The 20,846-nt window shown below is 33.8% G+C and overlaps 2 protein-coding genes across 2 annotated transcripts in view; both read left to right on the forward strand.

The window, feature by feature from the left end:
- LOC133173821 (structural maintenance of chromosomes protein 5-like) overlaps positions 1-4,518 on the forward strand; it is a 57,094-nt gene extending 52,576 nt beyond the window's left edge. The window contains exons 20-25 of the mRNA XM_061308874.1: positions 42-167; positions 447-545; positions 874-1,101; positions 1,656-1,835; positions 2,458-2,553; positions 2,947-4,518. Of these exons, the coding sequence (XP_061164858.1) occupies positions 42-167; positions 447-545; positions 874-1,101; positions 1,656-1,835; positions 2,458-2,553; positions 2,947-3,081 (864 nt within the window). The 3' untranslated portion in view covers positions 3,082-4,518. The remainder of the gene's footprint in view (positions 1-41; positions 168-446; positions 546-873; positions 1,102-1,655; positions 1,836-2,457; positions 2,554-2,946) is intronic.
- Positions 4,519-18,296: 13,778 nt separating this feature from the next.
- On the forward strand, positions 18,297-20,305 carry LOC133201003 (uncharacterized). The gene is made up of 3 exons (XM_061336809.1): positions 18,297-18,418; positions 18,946-18,979; positions 19,357-20,305. Exons 1-3 carry the CDS (start codon positions 18,326-18,328, stop codon positions 19,632-19,634), a joined length of 405 nt encoding a protein of 134 aa, XP_061192793.1. The 5' UTR covers positions 18,297-18,325; the 3' UTR covers positions 19,635-20,305.
- The last annotated feature ends 541 nt before the right edge of the window (positions 20,306-20,846 follow it).

Genomic DNA, 20,846 nt, shown 5'->3' on the forward strand with positions numbered 1-20,846 from the left:
AGCTGTTAATTGTGTGAAGTAAAGCAAAATCCTTTTTTCAGAGGGAGTTTGAGGAGGCTAAAGAGAGAGTTAGAGAAATTAAAGACAAGGCCAAGAGGTTGTTATCTATAGCTAAGAAAGCCACAGGGACGGCTGACAATGAGGAATTATCTCCAGAAATCAGAGCGGTTAGTAATCTGTACATGGTTGGGAATGGCATGTCTGACATGTTATGGTGAAACTAATATTGCCTACCAGAGTTGCTGAGCTGGTAGCTTCCTTTATAGCATGTCTTTATTCTATTAAAATTATTTACCTGTAAATAAATGATCAGTGAATAAGTTTGATAAAAAATAAGATAATTTAATCTGTTGAGAATTTTTCCAGGTATTTAAATCACTTCTCCTTTTGACATTATGACATAAAGTTTATAATATTCTATAAATATGATATATATTTGTTTGCAGTTATTTAAGAATGTAATTGGTAACACTGTGGAGGAGATTGATGAGGCGATCCACATTCAGGAAGCCAGGGCTGACTCACTTTATCAGACGGATGAAAAGGTAAGTCTTCATATAGGGTGCTAAGGTGATTCGCTTTTTCAAACGAATGAAAAGGTAAGTGTTCATATAGGGAGCAAAGGTGACTCGCTCTATACTTATAGGATGGTAATGGTGAGTCACTCTGTCAAATGGATGAAAAGGTAAATCCAGATACAGAGAACCTATGGTGATTCTCTGTTTTATTTGGTACGCAATCCTTTACCCAGTATGAATATCAGTTTAACAGAGACACAATTGTTGGTAATTTTATTAAAATTCTACATATACTAACTAATATTATAAGTAATGAAGTCCTGTGGAAAATATTCTCTCTTTGTCTTTATTTTAGGTTGTGCAAGAATATCGTAATCGTAAGACAGAAATCAATCAGTTAGAAACCGAAATAGAAAATCGTGAAAGAGAAATAAGTGGTCATCAGGAAAGAATTGAGGAGATTAAGCGACAATGGCTGGAGCCTCTGCGAGAACTCATGGAAAAGATCAACGAGAACTTTGGCTATTTCTTCTCCTGCATGAATTGTGCTGGAGAGGTGGATCTCAGTGTTCCTGCTAATGAGGTGTGTAATTAATTTGTTTGAATGGGGAGAAAATTTAAAGAAAATTCAAATTTATTTTAAAATGGATGGATTTGATGTGCCCAGCTCTGAACAAAGAAGTTTTAAGAAAATTATGCTATGAAACTCATGTTAACTACAAGTATTGAAAGTGTCTGTTCTCATTTTACTTTTGAACCCCCCCCCCCCCCCCCCCCCATTTTTTCCCTCTGGAAATATTGGATCAAACCTTGTGTTCTTCATTACATAAGGGTGCTTGCAGGTCACTCATATTACTTATTGTGGTCCTTCTGTTCTTGAGAAAAAGGATTTGAAAGATTAACGCTTAACTTTTGACCCATTATTGTTATCCTACATAACAACTATTAGTTACATGCTAAACATTTTCGTATATCAAAATGCAATTATTAGTAACTTATATCTGAAACATATTTGTTTTTGTTGATTTTTTTTTAAAGAAAATGAAAGGGGAGAGTTGAGGACAAATTAAAGAACAGATTATTCAAATTTCCACTCAAACTTCTGTGTACATCAATCTTTTATAATTCTCTTGACAGGAGGACTACGAGAAGTATGGTGTAAGGATCAAGGTGAAGTATCGTGATGCGGAGCAGTTGAGGGAGCTGAACATGCACCACCAGAGTGGTGGTGAGAGGAGTGTGGCTACCGTCCTGTATCTTCTGGCCCTCCAGGAACTGGCCAAGTGTCCATTCAGGTGTGTCGACGAGATCAACCAGGTATGTCAGCAATCTCCATCTAGTTGTGTGATTTTGAGTCATGTATTAAAAGAATTGAAGAACACTCGATACACTATTGCAAATTTCAAGTGGACATTGAAAAAGTTATAAAGTTGTAAATAGAGAACTTATCTATTTCATTTTCAGCATCAGGTATCTGGCATTTTCTTCCAGGATAAATGTTCAAAGACTAAGTACTGTATTGCTGAACAGAATTCACTGTTGTTTAGTTAATTAGGGAAAATATATTGCAAATAAAGTGTTCAATTAATTTATCTTTGCCAATTAATCATTAAGAATGCTTGAATTGATTAGAAGTTGAGAATTAGGCTGTAGATTTCATTTGTTTCATTTAAGGGAAGATAACTCTTAACTGCATAGAAAAAACACAGAATCAGAAATTCTTTTAGTGTGCAGTGTATAGAGGGTTCTTAACTGTCACTTGCATGTGCATACTAGCTGTCTGAATTGTCAAATGGCAGTTTTTTCCAGATTAAAGGAAGTAGCAAAGGCTTCTTTGAAGTTTTTGCATATTATCAATCCTTTTGAGAGATTGTACAAACATTAAGCATACCAGGAATAAATTGAATAAATTAAATCTGCTTTTCTATTGATATTACAGGGCATGGACCCGGTGAATGAGAGGAAGGTGTTTGAGTTGGTAGTAAAAACAGTCTGCCAGAGATCTAGGTCTCAGTATTTCCTTCTTAGTCCCAAGGTATGGAATTAGTATTGTATCATTTCTTTTTTTAACAGTCTTTTTTAGAGAATTCCACAGTAGGATATGTAAATCTGTCATATAGGTTTTTGATTTGAATGAAGGGTGTTGCCAAGGTTACCAAAAATAGAATAGAAATTTTAGAATGCTGCTCTTTCTGCAGTTTTGGTTAAATTTCAGTAGGACATGGTTCACAGGTATATTATACCTTTGTAGGCAATTAGTACACCTTGTATGGTTTTGTTCTTACACCTATAAAAACTGGTAGACTAATTCACCTAAATAAAACTCATAAATCTACTTATCAATGTTGCCATAGCTTCTGAGAAAAGAATACGTGAATTTTTTAGAATGCTACTCCTCCTAAATAAGTTCAATTTTAATTTGTTCCAGCTACTGCCAGATATGGAATATGCAGACAACATGACATACCTCTGTGTTTATAATGGACCTCATATGCTGAGTCACAAAGACTGGGATCTCAAGAAGTTTATTCAGAGGAGGCGCAAACTAGGGAACGATGATTGAGCAATGAAACAGACCACAAAATAAAGGAATCTTTGAAGGGGTGAAGATTCCGGGACAAGGATTGCATGAGCAATAAATGAAAACAGCAAACCAAAACAAACTAAAAAAATCTGTGAATATCATTTAATTATTAAACAAAAATTGGTTTTGATGCAGTTTTCTTAGGTTACCTTTATAATAAGATACCAGCCAAGGGAGATTATTTGTACATGTACGTCTATATGCTTGTGAGAAGACTCTGATACATGTACAGTGTACCTGCAATTGTGCTGTCTGCAGAATAGGTGATGTAGATAAGTTAGTGCATGTAGTGAAAGGTATTGGAATGTGATGTGCAATACACAGACTATTTATTTACTTGCTGGAAACTAAACTAGTCATTTATACTGTACGAAGATATTGAGATGCTCTGGTTACCACGCCTGATTTAGATAAGCATTAAGTGTTTAATCAATACCACAACTAGAAACACAACACCCTGTTATGAAACTTATATCATTTTACAGAAAATGTCACCTTTGATATACAAGTACTTCATTAGATTTGTTTTAAACTTGGTACTAATTCTTAAACTAATGATTAAAATTGAAATGTGTAATTTGTAAGAGTCCAAAATGTTGTATTTCTGAATTTGAATAAATTTAAATGGGTGTCTTGATTTTTGTTAATTTGTATCCAACCACAGACTTTTTTCGAAAGGAAGTTTAAAATATTTGATATTTGACTCATGGCTCTTTACACTTCTGTTTCCCATATATTTTTTTTTGTCTGGAATGTTTTGTACTCAATGTAGGAATTAGTTTGTGTTAATGTAGTTTAGTTGTGTTGTAATGGATAAATGTACCAAAATTGTCCCCCATTTTCATTTTGTTTTCCCTCCTTTTTGTTATCTTTCTATTTATGTCAATTTCTATATTTTATCAGTGATTTTTAGCATTCCTGTAAAATTTTCACCCTTCAGCTAACAAATGAGGACTAACAATGCAGCTTGCCCTCTGATCAGTGTCACTTGGTCAAGGACAAGGTCATTTGAGAAGAATTATCTGTATTGAGCTAAAAGATGTACGTTTCAGTGTGTTGTAAGATATTTTTGAATAGTGCTATTTTCCTATCATAAGTAAATATGTATATGCAAATACAAATTCACATTTTTACCATGTATTTTAGAGACAGTTGTACCAGGAAACATTTTATCTGTATTCTGTAATATTTAAAAATCCAATTGTATTGGTAAAACGGTTGTGCATCTTTGAATCCTGAAATTTGAATCATGAAAATGTTCAGTTCTGTACTCTGAAATAATTTTACTTAGTTTGATTTTAGATTTGGATACATGAACATTTATCTGAAAAAATAGGATTGTTCTCATTATAGTCAATAAATAGAAGATCAACGAACAAGGGATAATTTTTTCCCTATAATAAATGTTTATGTTGATTACTTCTTTTTTTATTTTGTATGTCCCCTACTGTATAAAAACAAAACTGCCACAAGCTAGGTAACTGCGTAGTTCTCAAGACGCACATTTAATCTTTCACTGGAAAGTGCCCTTAATGAAGGTACGATGTTTTATCTTGAATTTATGGATAAGTCCAAATTTTAGATTAATATACTCTTAACTACAGAAGTGAATTAAGGCTGTCTCGACTTTATTTACATATAAATTACATGAAAATAATAAACGTTGGAATATACGTTGTAGCCCAAAGTACGCATTAATAAAATGCAAATTTTATGTGTGAAGAAATGCTGCTATTATATTTAATTGTCCAGAAATTGGCATGATGAACCAATGAAAACTACAATTTTTTTATGTGAAGGTCATATCAGTGTTCAGTTCCAATAAGCTAAATAAAAATACATAGTAATTGATGTTTAAGATGATCAAGAAGCAGCCCCTCTCGAAGATTTCATGCGGAATCAATTTTCACCTAATTATATAATTGTTCAAGGGCTGACCCCCCCCTCCCCCGGGAAAAAATTTAAAAAAAATGAATCATTCAATCATTTTTTTTCTTGGTCGTCTAACAATTGTCCCATCAATGTCTGACACAGTTTTTCCGATACTGTCTTGTATGTAGGAAATAGCCACTTGAGCGTTATTCCCGATGCGACCGCCCCCTGTGTTTATTCCTCGGATTTTCCCCAGCAACCTTCGGAGATGTGGACGTATGTGTGACGTAAAGTCGGTAGCGGCATAGTCTTGGGAATTTTTTATATTAATTCTGGTGCGCCTCTTGTTAAATGTCGCAGTGGGACTGGCACTACTGATGAACTGCATGAAATTTTGGACATAATTCAGCACATTTGCAACGTCCCGTTTCCTTCTTGATGGTTTTTGCAAACCTTTTAAGTGAAAAAGTAACATTTGTTTCAGAAAACAAAATGTGCAGTGTACATTAATCTTGCGATAAATTTCTTGAATACTTTCTTTAAGAGCGAAAAGTACAATGTAATTTGGAATAATATACATGTATAGAGTATAATATGCTACATGTTTATCAGAACTTCTCACTAATGAGTTAACATACGACTGTTCAACACTTTATACAACCATTTCCCACAATAAATTAAAGTCCAGGCTTTCTGACATCGTGGAACAGCTGCTTTTTTAATAAAAATGGAAATCGTAAATTTACTCTTGTCATTGGTTATTTGCAAAATTATTTTGTTAAAAACATTCTTATGGTACACACAAGTATTCCGAAGTTGATATGAAAAAGATGCTTGAGTTACTGATTGACAATATCTAAAGTATGTAGGTTTTAGAGATCAAGTCTTCCAACAATCTCTTAAAATTTCCATGGTTACTAATTACGCCCTGTTATAAGCAGACCTTTGAAGCAAAATTTATTTAATACTTCAACATGGAAGGAAGTCTCATGCTGTGGCCTTTATTTTAACATTTAGATATATCGACGATGTTTTATGATTATACCATTATCACCTGCATATGGAGTTTGTGTTTCCCAGTTATTCAATACGCAGGAGCATTCTTTACGTACGAACATTTTCCAAAATGAGGCAAGCTATTGACAAATAAGTTCATGAAACAATAATATCGACATTTTTGTATAAAGTCAACATTCTATGGTCGATACAATGACCTTGCTAGCAAATACAATCTATCAAAGTCGAATGTTGACTGACGTTTTTCATATTAAGTGTTAGGCCATTATTTTCACGCTGAATTACATTTTTCATATTAAGTGTTAGGCCATTATTTTCACGCTGAATTACATATCTACGGATTTTTCCGTTTGCCCAGTCATGACAAGGAGCACACTGGGGCGGGACCGGTCGAAAGGCGATGCTTATTTTTCCATGGCACCTGGTCCCATGCACCTCTGATGTTTTTAGAGGTCCGTGTTTGTTGTGCTCCAAATTTGTATTGCTTCAATGGATTTTTAAGCATGGTTACTGTTCATTATCTCCATATTTCATCCTTATACCAGTAATGTTTTATCCCCGAGTACAATGAATAGGAAGTGTAGTGAGAATTCTTCATGACTTTGCTCCTTACCTTGCAAACACTCAGGAAAAGCTCTGAAGATAACACACTTATTCCTAACTGGTGCCTTTCGGAATGAGCGGTCTTTAAAGGTTTTCAAAATGTCATAACAGGTCCTTTTCAGTAGAAACTGAAAACGAGAGAAAGCCAATCATTATACACGTTTAAGAATTTGTTACATGAATAGACCTACTGTGAAATCACAAATTTTGGTGGGGGGTTTAATTTAATTTTCGTTGTTTTCGAAGAGACCCAAGTTAATGTCCATCACGAAATGCAAAATTTCATATTCATAACTACTTAATTCTTCATCCACGTAATCAAATATCCACGAACCTATAGTTTTTAGCTCACCTGAGCCGAAGGCTCAAGTGAGCTTTTCTGATCACATTTTGTCCGTCGTCCGTCCGTCCGTCTGTCCGTTGTCCGTCTGTCTGTCTGTCTGTCCGTCCGTCTGTAAACTTTTCACATTTTTGACTTCTTCTCAAGAACCACTGGGCCAATTTTGACCAAACTTGGTACAAAGCATCCTTGGGTGAAGGGGAATTTAAATTGTTAAAATGAAGGACCAAGTCCCCTCACAAGGGGAGATAATCAAGAGAAGACAAAAATAGGGTGGGGTCATTAAAAAATCTTCTTCTCAAGAACCACAGGGCCAGTAAAGCTGAAACTTATATGGAAGCATCCTGGGGTAGTGTAGATTCTAAATTGTTCAAATCATGACCCCCGGGGGTAGGGCGGGGCCACAATGTGGAATCAATGTTTTACATAGAAATATATAGGAAAAATCTTTAAAAATCTTCTTCTCAAGAACCACTGGGCCAGAAAAGCTGAAACTTATGTGGAAGCATCCTGGGGTAGTGTAGATTCTAAATTGTTCAAATCATGACCCCCGGGGGTAGGGCGGGGCCACAATAGGGAATCCAAGTTTTACATTGAAATATATAGGAAAAATCTTTAAAAATCTTCTTCTCAAGAACCACTGGGCCAGAAAAGCTGAAACTTATGTGGAAGCATCCTGGGGTAGTGTGGATTCTAAATTGTTCAAATCATGACCCCCGGGGGTAGGGCGGGGCCACAATAGGGAATCCAAGTTTTACATTGAAATATATAGGAAAAATCTTTAAAAATCTTCTTCTCAAGAACCACTGGGCCAGAAAAGCTGAAACTTATGTGGAAGCATCCTGGGGTAGTGTGGATTCTAAATTGTTCAAATCATGACCCCCGGGGGTAGGGCGGGGCCACAATAGGGAATCCAAGTTTTACATTGAAATATATAGGAAAAATCTTTAAAAATCTTCTTCTCAAGAACCACTGGGCCAGAAAAGCTGAAACTTATGTGGAAGCATCCTGGGGTAGTGTAGATTCTAAATTGTTCAAATCATGACCCCCGGGGGTAGGGCGGGGCCACAATAGGAAATACAAGTTTTACATTGAAATATATAGGAAAAATCTTTAAAAATCTTCTTCTCAAGAACCACTGGGCCAGAAAAGCTGAAACTTATGTGGAAGCATCCTCAAGTAGTGTACACTCTAAATTGTTCAAATCATGACCCAGGGGATAGGGCGGGGCCACAATAGGGGGAATCCAAGTTTTACATTGAAATATATAGGAAAAATCTTTAAAAATCTTCCCAAGAACCACTGGACCAGAAAAACTGAAACTTATGTGGAAGCATCCTGGGATAGTGTAGATTCTAAATTGTTCAAATCATGGCCCCTGGGGGGAGGGTGGGGCCACAATAGGTATTACAAGGGGGGAGTCTGGTAATGAACAGCATGGCCAAAGTTACTCAGGTGAGCGATGTGGCCCATGGGCCTCTTGTTAGCTCTTCTGAGCCAAAGGCTAAAAGAGCTAATGCTATGGCCATTTGTGCGATGTGCGTAAACTTTTTGGAAAATGGGCCATATCTCAAGCACCCCTTAGTCAATTTTTTAATTTGTCACAGAGTATCCTTGGCCCAAAGAGCTTTCATTTATACTAAAACTAGGGATGTGGTCCTTAAACAAGAGGATATAATTAGGGAAATAAAAACAAAAGTAGTGGTTGCTAAAAAATCTTCCCAAGAACCACTGGGCAGATTATCACCGAACTTATATACAAGGATGAGGATAATTTGCACTGGGAATCGCCCTGGGGCAAAGGGCGTTGTCTCAAGGTCACTTCAAAGTTGACCAAAATTTAGGTTTTGTTTAATCTTTCATATTTTGCCCACTATAAGGCCTAGGGTCATCAAATCTTGTCAGTTGATGCATCTAAGGACCTCATATCATGTTGACTCAAAAGTAGGTCACAGTGACCTACTATCTGAATTTTGAAGGTATTCATTTTACTTTTGATGCATAACTTGGATACTTTGAAGCTTATGATCATCAAAAATTGTCAGTTTATGCATCATGAGATCTTGAAGTGTGTCGACCAAAAAGTAGGTCACTGTGACCTACTTTCTGAATTTATGGAATTTTATGGCTTATTTTCTAAACGTTAAAGGTCATTATTTCACATACTAAGAGGTTAGGAATCATCAAACCTTGTAAGTTGATGCACCTAGGGGCCTTAAAACAGATTTATCAAAAAGTAGGTCACAGTGACCTACTTTTGGAATTTTACAGGTATTCATTTTCAAATTGTTTTAAGGGAATATTTTGGACACTTTGAAGCATAGGATCATCAAACTTAGTCATTTGATGCATCTTAAGTCCTCGGAGTGTGTCAACCAAGAAGTAGGTCACCATGACCTACTTTCTGAATTTTATGGCTATTTCAGTTACTTATTGGCTTAGAATCATCAAACTTTGTCAGTTGATGCATCTTGAGTATTCGGAGTGTATCAATGAAAAAGTAGGTCACTGTGACCTACTTTTGGAATTTCATGGCTTAATTTGAATATTTCCAACAGTAATTGGCTTGGAATTATCAAACTTTTTCAGTTGATCCATCTTTGGTACCTGGAGTGTGTCAACGAAAAAGTAGGTCACTGTGACCTACTTTTGCAATTTTATGGCTTTTTCAGTTATTAATTAGCTTAGAATCATCAAACTTTGTCAGTTGATGTATTTTGGGTCCTCAAAGTGTGTCAACCAAAAAGTAGGTCACCGTGACCTACATTTGGAATTTGATGGCTTAATTTGAATATTTCAAGTATTAATTGGCTTGGAATTATCAAACTTTGTCAGTTGATGCATCTTGGGTACCCGGAGTGTGTCAACCAAGAAGTATGTCACGGTTTTAGGAATTTGATGACTATTTCAGATACTTATTGGCTTAGAATCATCAAACTTTGTCAGTTGATGCATCTTGAATCCTCAGAGTATATCATCCAAAAAGTAGGTCACTGTGACCTACTTTTGCAACTTCATGACTAATTTTATATATTTCAGATACTAATTTGCTTGGAATTATAAAACTTTGTCAATTGTTGCCATGCTGACCTACTTTTGGAATTTCAAGGCTTTATCCTTATATATATAGGTTACCAAGAGGCTTAAAACAGATGAGATTATAGGTTGTACAATTTTCAGAAGAGCGATTCTAGGCCCTTGGGCCTCTTGTTCCTCAAAACACAAAAATATGTGCTTTTAGAGTCCTTACATACCTAGCTCTATATATTGGTCAAATATGTACTCTTCATTAGATAGAAAAATTCCATGAAAATAGTTAAAAGAGTTATTTATTGTATGTTTATGAAATGTTTCTGAAGTAATTAAGTGCCCCCTCCCCCCTTTCTGTAATTTGGTCGGTACCTTGGGGTGAGGAACGTTAACAATGGGACATATCTTCTCTGAAATCTGAAAAGAGAAAAATATACATATATATATTAATTTAAAAAAAAAAAAACAACATCCATTTTCACATGATGTGTTACTTCGTAAAAATGAACATATTGCAGTAACTGCACGATAAATCCGTGTTGCATATAAAAAAGTCATTTTGCAAAATTATAACGAGCGCAGTGACTTTAAAATAGTTCGATCTGCTCTTAAAACTTGTACCTGTTCAATTATCAAGAAAACGTAGGTTAGATCCAACATCTGCATCCCAAGATGAATCCACCATGCAAGTTTGGTAAGCATAGGGCTTATTCATGTAGTTACTTGGACTTTCTCGAAACTTCAAAGTAATAAAACGTTTTACCATTTAAAGAAAAGGTCAGATTTAGCATCCGAAGCAAGTCTTGTAGTATGCTTCCCTAGATGCATTATGCAAGCAAGTTTAATTCAAAAGGGATATACTTCCTCGAAAAATTTCAACCTGGTCGTTCATCCAGTAAAATAGGTTAGATACTGCATCCGAAGCAAATCTAGTAGTGTAGATCCCTAGATGCATCATCCCGGCAAGTTTGGTCAAGGTATGGTTTATAGTTGCTTAACAACGAATTGACATGCTTCTAAAACTTAAACGGAACGTGGAGATCGGTCCTTCGGATGAGACCGTATAAACCGATGTCCCGTGTCGCAGTAGGTGCTGGCACGAAAAAGATCCCTTACTGCTCAATGGCCCTAAGTGCCGAGTATAGGTCAAAAATTTGCTAGTGGTTGCGTCTCCGTATGAGTGAGAAATTCTCGAGAGGGACGTTAAACAACAAACAAACAAATAAACGGAACGCCGGAATAATTATATAGCACAAGCTCTTCTTGACTTCGTGGAGGCGAGCTAATGATTTCTAGTTCATGTATCAAACTGGGACCTTAAATAGATGAATAAACAGAACGTTCTGGTAATGAAAAAAATGAAGATCAATCACAATCACAGTGATCAATCTAAAAAATATTGTTCGAAAAAACAATACAAATTAAGGACGGGCAAAAACACAGACCCCTCCAAAGGGAGGATAGGTTCTTTGGAGAATTAAACATTCCCTGTCGATTGGTCATATCCTCTATGAGCCCTCTGTTGATCAAATAAACAGAGTAGTCCTTGATCCAAATTGCCTAACAATTTGTAGGAATTATGTCGGTCAAAATTTGGTCATCTTTTTCATTACTAGATCGTTCATGTGGCTAAAGTACATTCAAGCTTTTGAAATCATTAGCTTATCTCCACGAAGTCGAGATGAGCTCATGCTATACATGTAACCCGGCATTGACGTCGATATTGAGGTGCCGTTGTAAGTATCATAGATCGTATTTTGACTGACATATTCATAACAATTGCTAATATGTCATTGTTTTTATTCAAATTTTGAGCACGGAATATTCCTTTTACCTGAACATGCATTATACAGAGGACTCAGAGGATGTGACCGGTCGACAGGGAATGCTTACTCCTCCTAGACACCTGATCCCTCTAGATAAGGTTTTTCCAGAGATCCGATTTCCCCCTGTTCATGGCTTATGCAGGATTTATAAGATTAATCATGATCAATGTTCGCTATCTTCATTCAATACCGCCAGTGAGATGTTTCCTGAATCCAATGTATTCACTGTGTTGCATGGACAAAACTAAAACATTCCTTGTCCAACAATGATATCCGCATTGATGAAGAATATCTTGTATCGAACTAAAATGATGTGGAAAATAAAGAACAGAAGATCTGTATGCAGTCTAGCTAAGCTTTTTCAAAATGTGAACGAGGTAAGACAGTTACTGCTTGGCTTCCGTGTGTTAATGAGGAGATTACTCTTTGATTGTTTGAAGGAAATTGATTCGAAAACACATCTTATGCCGGAATTAATTAAATGGATGGGTGGGTGGATTTGACTTTGGAAAAAAAAATGTAAAGGGAAACTTCCCAGAATTATCCGGCGACCTATAAATAAAATCGACGTGTTGTAAAACTATTCCTCAATCGTTAGTAACGTCTGAAATTAAAGTTAAAAAATACGGAAGAATAACACTTCAGTAAGATACACACAGAAAGACATATATTATTGCTATGTGAAGTTTTCTTGGATACTTAAAATACTTTGTATTACATGTAATGTGGTGTCCTTTATTTCGAGTGCGATTCGCATATATCGATTCAACTTAGGAATGAAAATGAATGTTGTTAATTAATAAAACGTCGTCAATATGTAAATGTCGAATTGAAGGCCACAGCAAGAAACTTCTTTCCATGTAAAAGTTTTTGAAATAAATTCTGCTTTATAAGAATACAAAATCAAGGTTGCTATTAACTGGGAACAATTGGTACACATGGACATTTTTTTGTGAACAGGTTCTGTTCATGTTCATACGTTGTTTGATATGCATGGAGTTGCCGATGTCATCAAACTGTATTTTATATTAATAAAATAATTTTTTTGTATGAGGATCTGAAGTTTTCAAAAGTAGTGTTATTATGATATATATTAGACATAACTTTGGCTATAAAAAAGGTATATTTGTGCGCCAACTTTAATAATTTTCTCCATCGAAATATATGCAAATTTTCAAACCGTATAGCTTCGTATAAATCTACACAAGATTTTTAAAAAATATTTTTCTCAAGGGAATCCTGACTTTCTTCAAAATCTGAAATAAAATAATACGACGTCGTGCAATTTATTGAGAGGTTTTACCTATATATATTCTTTTCGGTACTTTGCAATTTGCAATAATCTCTTACATATAAAACAGGTGAAACAATAAAAACATTATTCTGTTATGATACGTTTGTAAACCTTGTAATTGTGTCTTATTATCTTGGTTGGTGAACAATTTTTTACTTGACCACAAACATAAAAAGGCAATAAACAAACCTTTGGTATGACACTGCTAAATAGAAGTTCGTTGTACGTACCTTCGCTGCTTTTATTGTCCTTAATATTTCTGTAATTATTCCACTGAGTTTTGAAAAATCTCGTCGATCATTCAAATAATTTGAATATGAGGGTTCTAGAGTTCCATTGTGATCGACTTTCGCTCTCTGAAACATTTAAAACAGTTAAAAGATAGATAGAGGATGCAGGGTGTACAGCCATTCAAATATTTGTAATGTCATTGTACAACAGAAATTTTTAGGAAATTACTACATGTTTGGTACAATTTTAATGCAAAAATATTGAACGAAAATGTTAAATAAAAATTACTGGATATTTTGTTTACTTTAATAATTTCACAGAATTCATTTACCTTCTCGTTAAGTAACATGTGCACTGCATCGATATGATGAAAGAGGAAAACCACCAAAAACAGAACTTGTCGCATCTTTGAAACTAAATCGAAAATTTTAATTGAAAAAAAAAATTCAAAACAAAAAAAGAAATGAAAACAATCGTTTCCTTAAAATTGTATAGCAAGATTAAAAAAAAAATTGGAATCAATCAGGTATCATTATGATAAGAAAATACGGGACTTGATAAACTAGATATCCTTACCTGTGGATGGTACTTATTTGAATCAGCTTTGATTGGTAATTATTAATCTACCTGGACTGACCACTTTGACATGTAATAAGTGTGTCGCCAAACATAAAAGGCATTCATAGGAGGAATGTTTTCTTGTGGTCAGGTCAAGCATTGATTTCGTAAAAGTAAAGGCCTGTAATGACAATTAGACTCAATTAGTTTCTTCCAAGAAAAAAAAAAGATAATTACATACTGTGTGCCACATATTCAAAATTAGTTAGTCTACTTGAATTAAAATTTTATTTGTGATGTGTGGTAAGTTTGGATAAAATGTATGGGGAAGCAAGGAATATTTATATGCAAAATATTTATCCAAGTCTTGACAGCAAAATGTTTTTAAAAAACCGGTCTGATTAAAAAATAAAAAGGAATTATAAACCTGTGATATTGAGGCATGCAATTGAGACCTATGTTGAAATCACGCATTAAGCGATTGAGGGGCAAATGAGAACCATCTATCCTTCTGTCTTCGACAATGCAGAAGTGAAACAAGAAATTCAATTAAATACGAGATTGATTACACGATCAGTATGTACTGTTCCTGCTGACAAAGCAGGTAACAACATTGTCTTTGTTTGTAAGGCTCATTATTTCAATTGTATTTTGGAGGAATTTTGATTTAACTCTGCAAGTACTAATCTATCTTATACCCATTACTCCCTTTCTAAGGAGGAAATGCTTCAAAACAATATGTCATTTTTAAATATTTTTTGATATTCCCAACAATCAAAATAAATTTGAAATACCATATTTATACTGGATTCCAAAACTCCGTAAAATCTTTACAAACATAGATACATAGCGGGTTCTAGTAAACGTTTTACCAAGCCTCTTTCTTTATTTCTCACTAAAATATTTACAGCAAAGAAGGAGAAACTTTAGGAGTACTGTACAACAGTGTTGGAGAAGTGGTGTAAATCAGACGTGGATACTTTAAAACTCCAAGAAACTTTTAAAAATTAGAAATAACAAAATTTTAACAAAATCAATAACATCAAAACGTACGACTTTTCAACTCTTTTATACAACTATTCCCCGAGATAAATTAAAGTCCAGGCTTTTTGAACTGAAAGACAGCTGCTTTTTAAATATAAATGAAACTCATAAATATACTTACCTTTTCATTGGTCGTTTACAAAATTATTTTATTAAAAAACATTCTGATCACCTGCATATGGGGTTTTTGTTCCCCAGTTGATTCGATACGCAAGAGCATGCTCTACGTATGAGCAATTTCTGAAACGAGACAAGCTATTGATTAACAAGTTGATGAAACAAGGATATGAACAATCTCGTTTGAAGTAATCATTTGGCAAGTTATATGGTCGATACAATGACATTGTCAGCAAATGCAACCTGTCATTAAGTCAAATGCTAACTGACATTTTTCACACTAATTGTTAGGCCATTATTTACACACTGAATTGTCTACGGATTTTTCTGTTTTTCATAACAAGGTGCACACGGTGGATATGACCGGTCGGCAGGGGATGCACTCCTCCATGGCACCTGAACCCACCTCTGATGTTTTTGGAGGTCTGTGTTTGCTCTGCACCCAATTTGTATTATTTAATTGGACTTTAAGCTTGAATAATGTTCGTTATCTTCATATATCATGTACTACATGTATATGCTTTATTTATTATATTAATCATAATGATGCCACCGCTTTAAGATAAAAAATGGAAAAGAAAAAAGAATGTCAAAGAGTGCATCTTTATTATTTTTGTAATTCAAACTTTTTTCTTTTGGAAAAGCTAGAAATACATGTACTCTCAAAATGCTGATTTGGACACCATTTTATTAGTAATAATTAATTTGTTCGTTCTAAATACAGATACTGACCATCTATAATACATGCTCCTAAATGTTATTTTTCTTCCTCTACTTTTGACTATAAAAAATAACATTGACATAACATTACTGGTGTTATATGATATATGACAATATGAAAGCAATCATTTAAAAAGGTCCAAATTTCAAGGACCCCATTTCATGACGTTAAAATACGAATAACGTTGAGAGTACGCCAACTTATAGGCTAAATATAGAGAGAAAGACCTCGACATTTTGTCAGAATGAAAGAAGAGTTTAAAAGTATAAAGTATCGTATTGGACAAATAAAGGCAAAATGCGATCCACGTATCCTTCCGTTTTTGGTAGACCAGAAATGGTTCTGACAAAGCTTGGAACAGTATTGACTTTATTTGAAAAGCTCATTATTTAAACTGTATTTTTAATTCTATATCTGGTAGTCCAACTTATACATGTACTTACATTTCCTTTTCAAAAAAAAGAAATTCTTTTATTTTAAATGCAATGTACTTTCGATATCCCACTCAACGGAGTGATTTTTTAAAGGTAATCTTTATTACCCAAGAAATACAATTATAGCGTTGAATTAATATAACAAGCATACATGAACAAAAGTGAATGTGTTCCATTATAATATACATATGTAGTATATAATATTAAATTATAAAAATAATTAAATAATATACAATTTGACCATATATTAGACAGAAAATGATTTTGTGCCTAATGAGTATATTTTATTCCAAAACTTCATAAAATCGTTACAAACAATTACAGATACATGTACATGTACGTTGCAGGGTCAAGTAAATGTTCCAAGTCCTTAATCTTAAAGTTTACCTCGACTGCTGTGAAGGAAAACATCAAACTTCTACATGTATACTTCAACTTATTCTTTCTTGTGGTGTAAATTAAATGTGGTTTTCTAACCTCAAAAATTTATTTTAGAAAAGTTGAAATCCGTTTTTTTTTGTTTTTGTTTTTTTTTTTTTTTTACAAAAAAATCAAATACATCAAAAGTATTACTTTTCACCAAATTCCTCATGATAGAATAAAGATTAGGTTTTTGACATCATGGACAACTTTTCTTTCAATAAAAATGGAACTTAATGGAAATTAACTTGCGATTGGTCATCTGTAAAATGACTGCTCAAATCACAACTACACTGAAGATTCTATTATGATTTTTGTTGGAGTTCATTGACAGTATTTTCGTATTCTTTGGAGAACTGTTGAAATTCATTAGGCTTAAATTGTGCTCCCTTATCAGCCGACTGTTTTATATTGTGATGAAATATGAAGAAAAAAAAACAGTCATCAAGCTCCAAAATTGGAAGGAACATTCACACTGTAAGCATAGCAAACACGTACGGACCCCAAAACATCAGGGGTAGAATTTATTCTATAAATTCTTAATGAAAAGAAGAATACTTTGGATTTAGCCTTCAATACGACAGTGCATGAGGTATATCGTTGTTGCTTTATAAATTAACAATATAAATTGTCATCCATATGTACATGTGCACTCGATATACACAACTTTAAAAAAAAAAGACACAGTCTGCAACATCTGTTTAATATTTGGATGTTATACTGACTGTAGAATTTATTGACTATCAAGTAAATAATGTGTCAAACTTTGCGACTTTAGTTTTTCCATCGTCAACTTCCCCTATTTATTCAGTAATTAGTAAGTAGTTATAATTAACTTGTTTGAAATACAACATATCTTTAGGTCAAATGTTGACAGTGAAGTTTCTTTACTAAATGTTTGTCCATTGTTTTTATACTTCCAATGAAGGATTACTCTGATAATCTCATAAACATAGAGAGAGTTTGTGACTGGTCGACAGGGATGCTTACTTTCCCTAGGCACCTGATCCTACCCCTTGTGTTTCTAGAGGTTTGCTATTTGCTCTGTTCACAATTCGTTTTTTTTAAACAGAATTTACGGAGTTGATAACTATTGGATTATTTTTTTCTTTTTCATAACTAAACATCTCACTTCATTAGAGTACAACAGACGAGCTGGATTTTTTTCCATAGTTTTTTTTTTTAAATTACATTTTTATATTCGTATCCAAAGTTCAAACAAAAAATGTAGAATTATATATTTGATTAAGTAGACTAGTTGTAGTGAAAGATGTATTTATTTTTTCATATACTTTGTCTGTTTATGGCGCTCTCACATTGTCTTTGTCCTGGAAAATGGACAGTTCGCCCCGATGTTTTAAATTGTATATGTATGGGTCATGTGTGCAAGACTCAGTGCTTTTAAAGCGAAATAATCGTCTTTTAACACCTCCAATGTTTATTAATCTAAAATCTTATATGTAAGTAAAGATTTTTAAACCATCATCAGTTGATAAAAATCTTGTTTCAACTAGTTCTAACTGGTTTTCCAGTTACTTTTTGACCTATGTTAATTAACACACTGCATGGAGTTGTTAGTGACCTTGTCAAGAAGCTCCTCCCTGTCTCGGCTATGGCGTGTCAGTGATGGACAATGTTGGACAAATCTGTTTGCATAATTAAGTTCCTTATAAATGTGACACCTAAGGTTGTCATTAACGACTGCAACCTCAAGAAATGTGGACGACTCCTTTTCTGCTAGTCCTGTGTTGCAGCCTCCTGGCAGATTCTCACAAATTTTCTCAGATTCGCACAGAATTTTCCAAACAGGTAAAAGTCAATTGTTCTTAGTGATTTTCTATGATGATTTTTGCGCAATATTAACAATTAAAATGAAAAGCAATATTTTGATTATGTCTTTTTGTCAGCATTTTTAAAAGTTTGAGTCAGATATCTGAATAACAATAAATGAATGAATAGACCATATTTATTTAATTCATGAAATACACTATATATATAGTTTCAAGCAATAATTTTTAAAAAAGGTTTTGAGAATCAATCCTGAATATAAAATTAATTTTATTTAGAAAAAGAACATCGCACACCATTCAAACCATTCAAATTTCCTCTATTTTTTATGGTTGTAAAGAAATCTGGTGTTCAGAAATTGCATCAAAATATTGCCTACATAATGAGTTTATTCTCTTAGTGTTTCAGTAAAGAGTATTCAGTTTGAGATGATGTCTGACAAAATATTCCATGTTTTAGTAATATAATGATTGTTTTTCACCTTCAACAATGCGACAACAATATGTTAAATTTAATTATTTGAAATTTATTTTTTTTTCATTTAACAGATCGATGCGGAATATAACATCAGAGAAAGCAGAGGTAAACTTTATCTTTAAACACTACAAAACACTACATACTGTACGTGTACATAAATTGACGTATTCAAAATTTAGCGCAATCACTAGGTATTGAGATTGTGGCGTATTCATGAATTAGCGCAACACACTACCGCGCTGTATATTGTATTCATAAAATGATTTCTTAGTCTTGAATTAGCGCATCGTTGTCCGCGCCAAAGCTGCTTAAATATGAAGCCCGCTTTAATAAGTACACATACAGCATTCTTGTTATGGAATGGTCATTTTGTATTTCTTAGTGGGAAGTAAAAAACTGCAAAATATCTGCTTAACTTTAAGTATAAAAATTTCAAGAAGGCAATACATGAATATTTAATTATTCTGATTCTTTTTTCAAAGCTTTGAGACACAAGCGTATGATTAATGAAGATCCTCCCGAGGGAGGGAATCTAGGACCTCTATTACCACCAGACCCAGTCCCTGCTGTAACGTCACCAAAACCAACACCAAACTCCAAAAGGAAGACCAAGAAAAACAACAGAAAAAAACAGGGACCAAAAAAGGCAAAGAAGACCAAAACAGGAAGACAAGGACAAGGGCCAAAAAAGTCAGAGAGAGGCACTAGAAAAAGCAAAGGGAAAGGTCAGAAGAAAAACAGGAAAGTGAAACAAGCCTAAACCAACAATCTTAACAGTACAGCATTTACATTTACAACAGGTACTAAACGGAATCTGCTTCTGTGGCAGGGAGAGTTTATAAGCAGTCTCCTTTTAAAGTACGTAGAGTAAGATATACCTGTACAGTTATTTATGTACCTGACTTTTAGTATTGGTAATATATTTTAGTGAAATCCACATAACGTCACGCCTTCGTTAGGACTTAGAAGTTATAATTTACACACTTTTAATATTTTTTTAATGTTCTACTCCGTGTATAATTTAATAATTATGTAATTTGTTACAATCACGGTGTCTTAGAACAAGTCGCATAATTCTTTAGATTTATTAACTGTATATTATGCAAAGTTATTCAGTCTGGTTAAATTAAGCTCTATTAGTTTCTCCCTCTCTCTTTTGTTGCGGTGTTAACGACTGTTGTTAGGCTGTTGGTAAAAATTTACTTAAAATCTAATGAGGTTTTCATTTTAGATTTTTATTTCATATCTATTTTTTCAGTTTACCAAGGATACACAATTTAGTATATTTAAAATTTCATGATGTAATATATACATGAACGTATTCATATTTCAAAATGTTAATGTAAAATGCATGAAATGTGAAAACTAAAAACAAATCAGCATCGATTAATAAAACGTTATGAAATGCAAATAAATATTTAAAAAACCGTCTTTTTTCTTACTGAGAATTGATTGAAGAGACAATATTTTCACTTTCCGTGTAAAATTTATACTAATAAGGGTACATTGTTTGGCCAGTAGATGACATACACTAGCTACAGAACTGTAGCGTTATGGTTATATATTTTAGTCTTTGACCATAAGGTCGTGGTCAAAGACTAGAGTATAAAACCACAACGCTACAGTTCTGCAGCTAGATATACACATACCTATATTCAGGAAATGCATATTCTCTGATGAAATCCTTTCTATTTTCAACGTATCTTAAAATGTGACCGTCCATTTTTCGCCAGAATTACATATAACATGATGACAATATATGTTTGTAATCATATGTACTTGTCAAGTAAATTGTGAGTTATGTTATAATTTTTTAAATCACAAAATATCAAGTAAGTTTCTCACAAAAAATTAATCCGAATGAGTCATGTTTTGTTTTCGAAGTATTCATAAGGACATGTAGATAATAAAAGGGTTGACATACAAATATCGTTCATTTATCAATATTATATATGTAAAAATTCATATTTGA

Source organism: Saccostrea echinata, unplaced genomic scaffold (assembly GCF_033153115.1).
Source record: "Saccostrea echinata isolate AGI-Se365-2 ecotype Australia unplaced genomic scaffold, CSIRO_AGI_Sech_v1 ptg000002l, whole genome shotgun sequence".
In the NCBI taxonomy this organism is placed as follows: domain Eukaryota; kingdom Metazoa; phylum Mollusca; class Bivalvia; order Ostreida; family Ostreidae; genus Saccostrea; species Saccostrea echinata.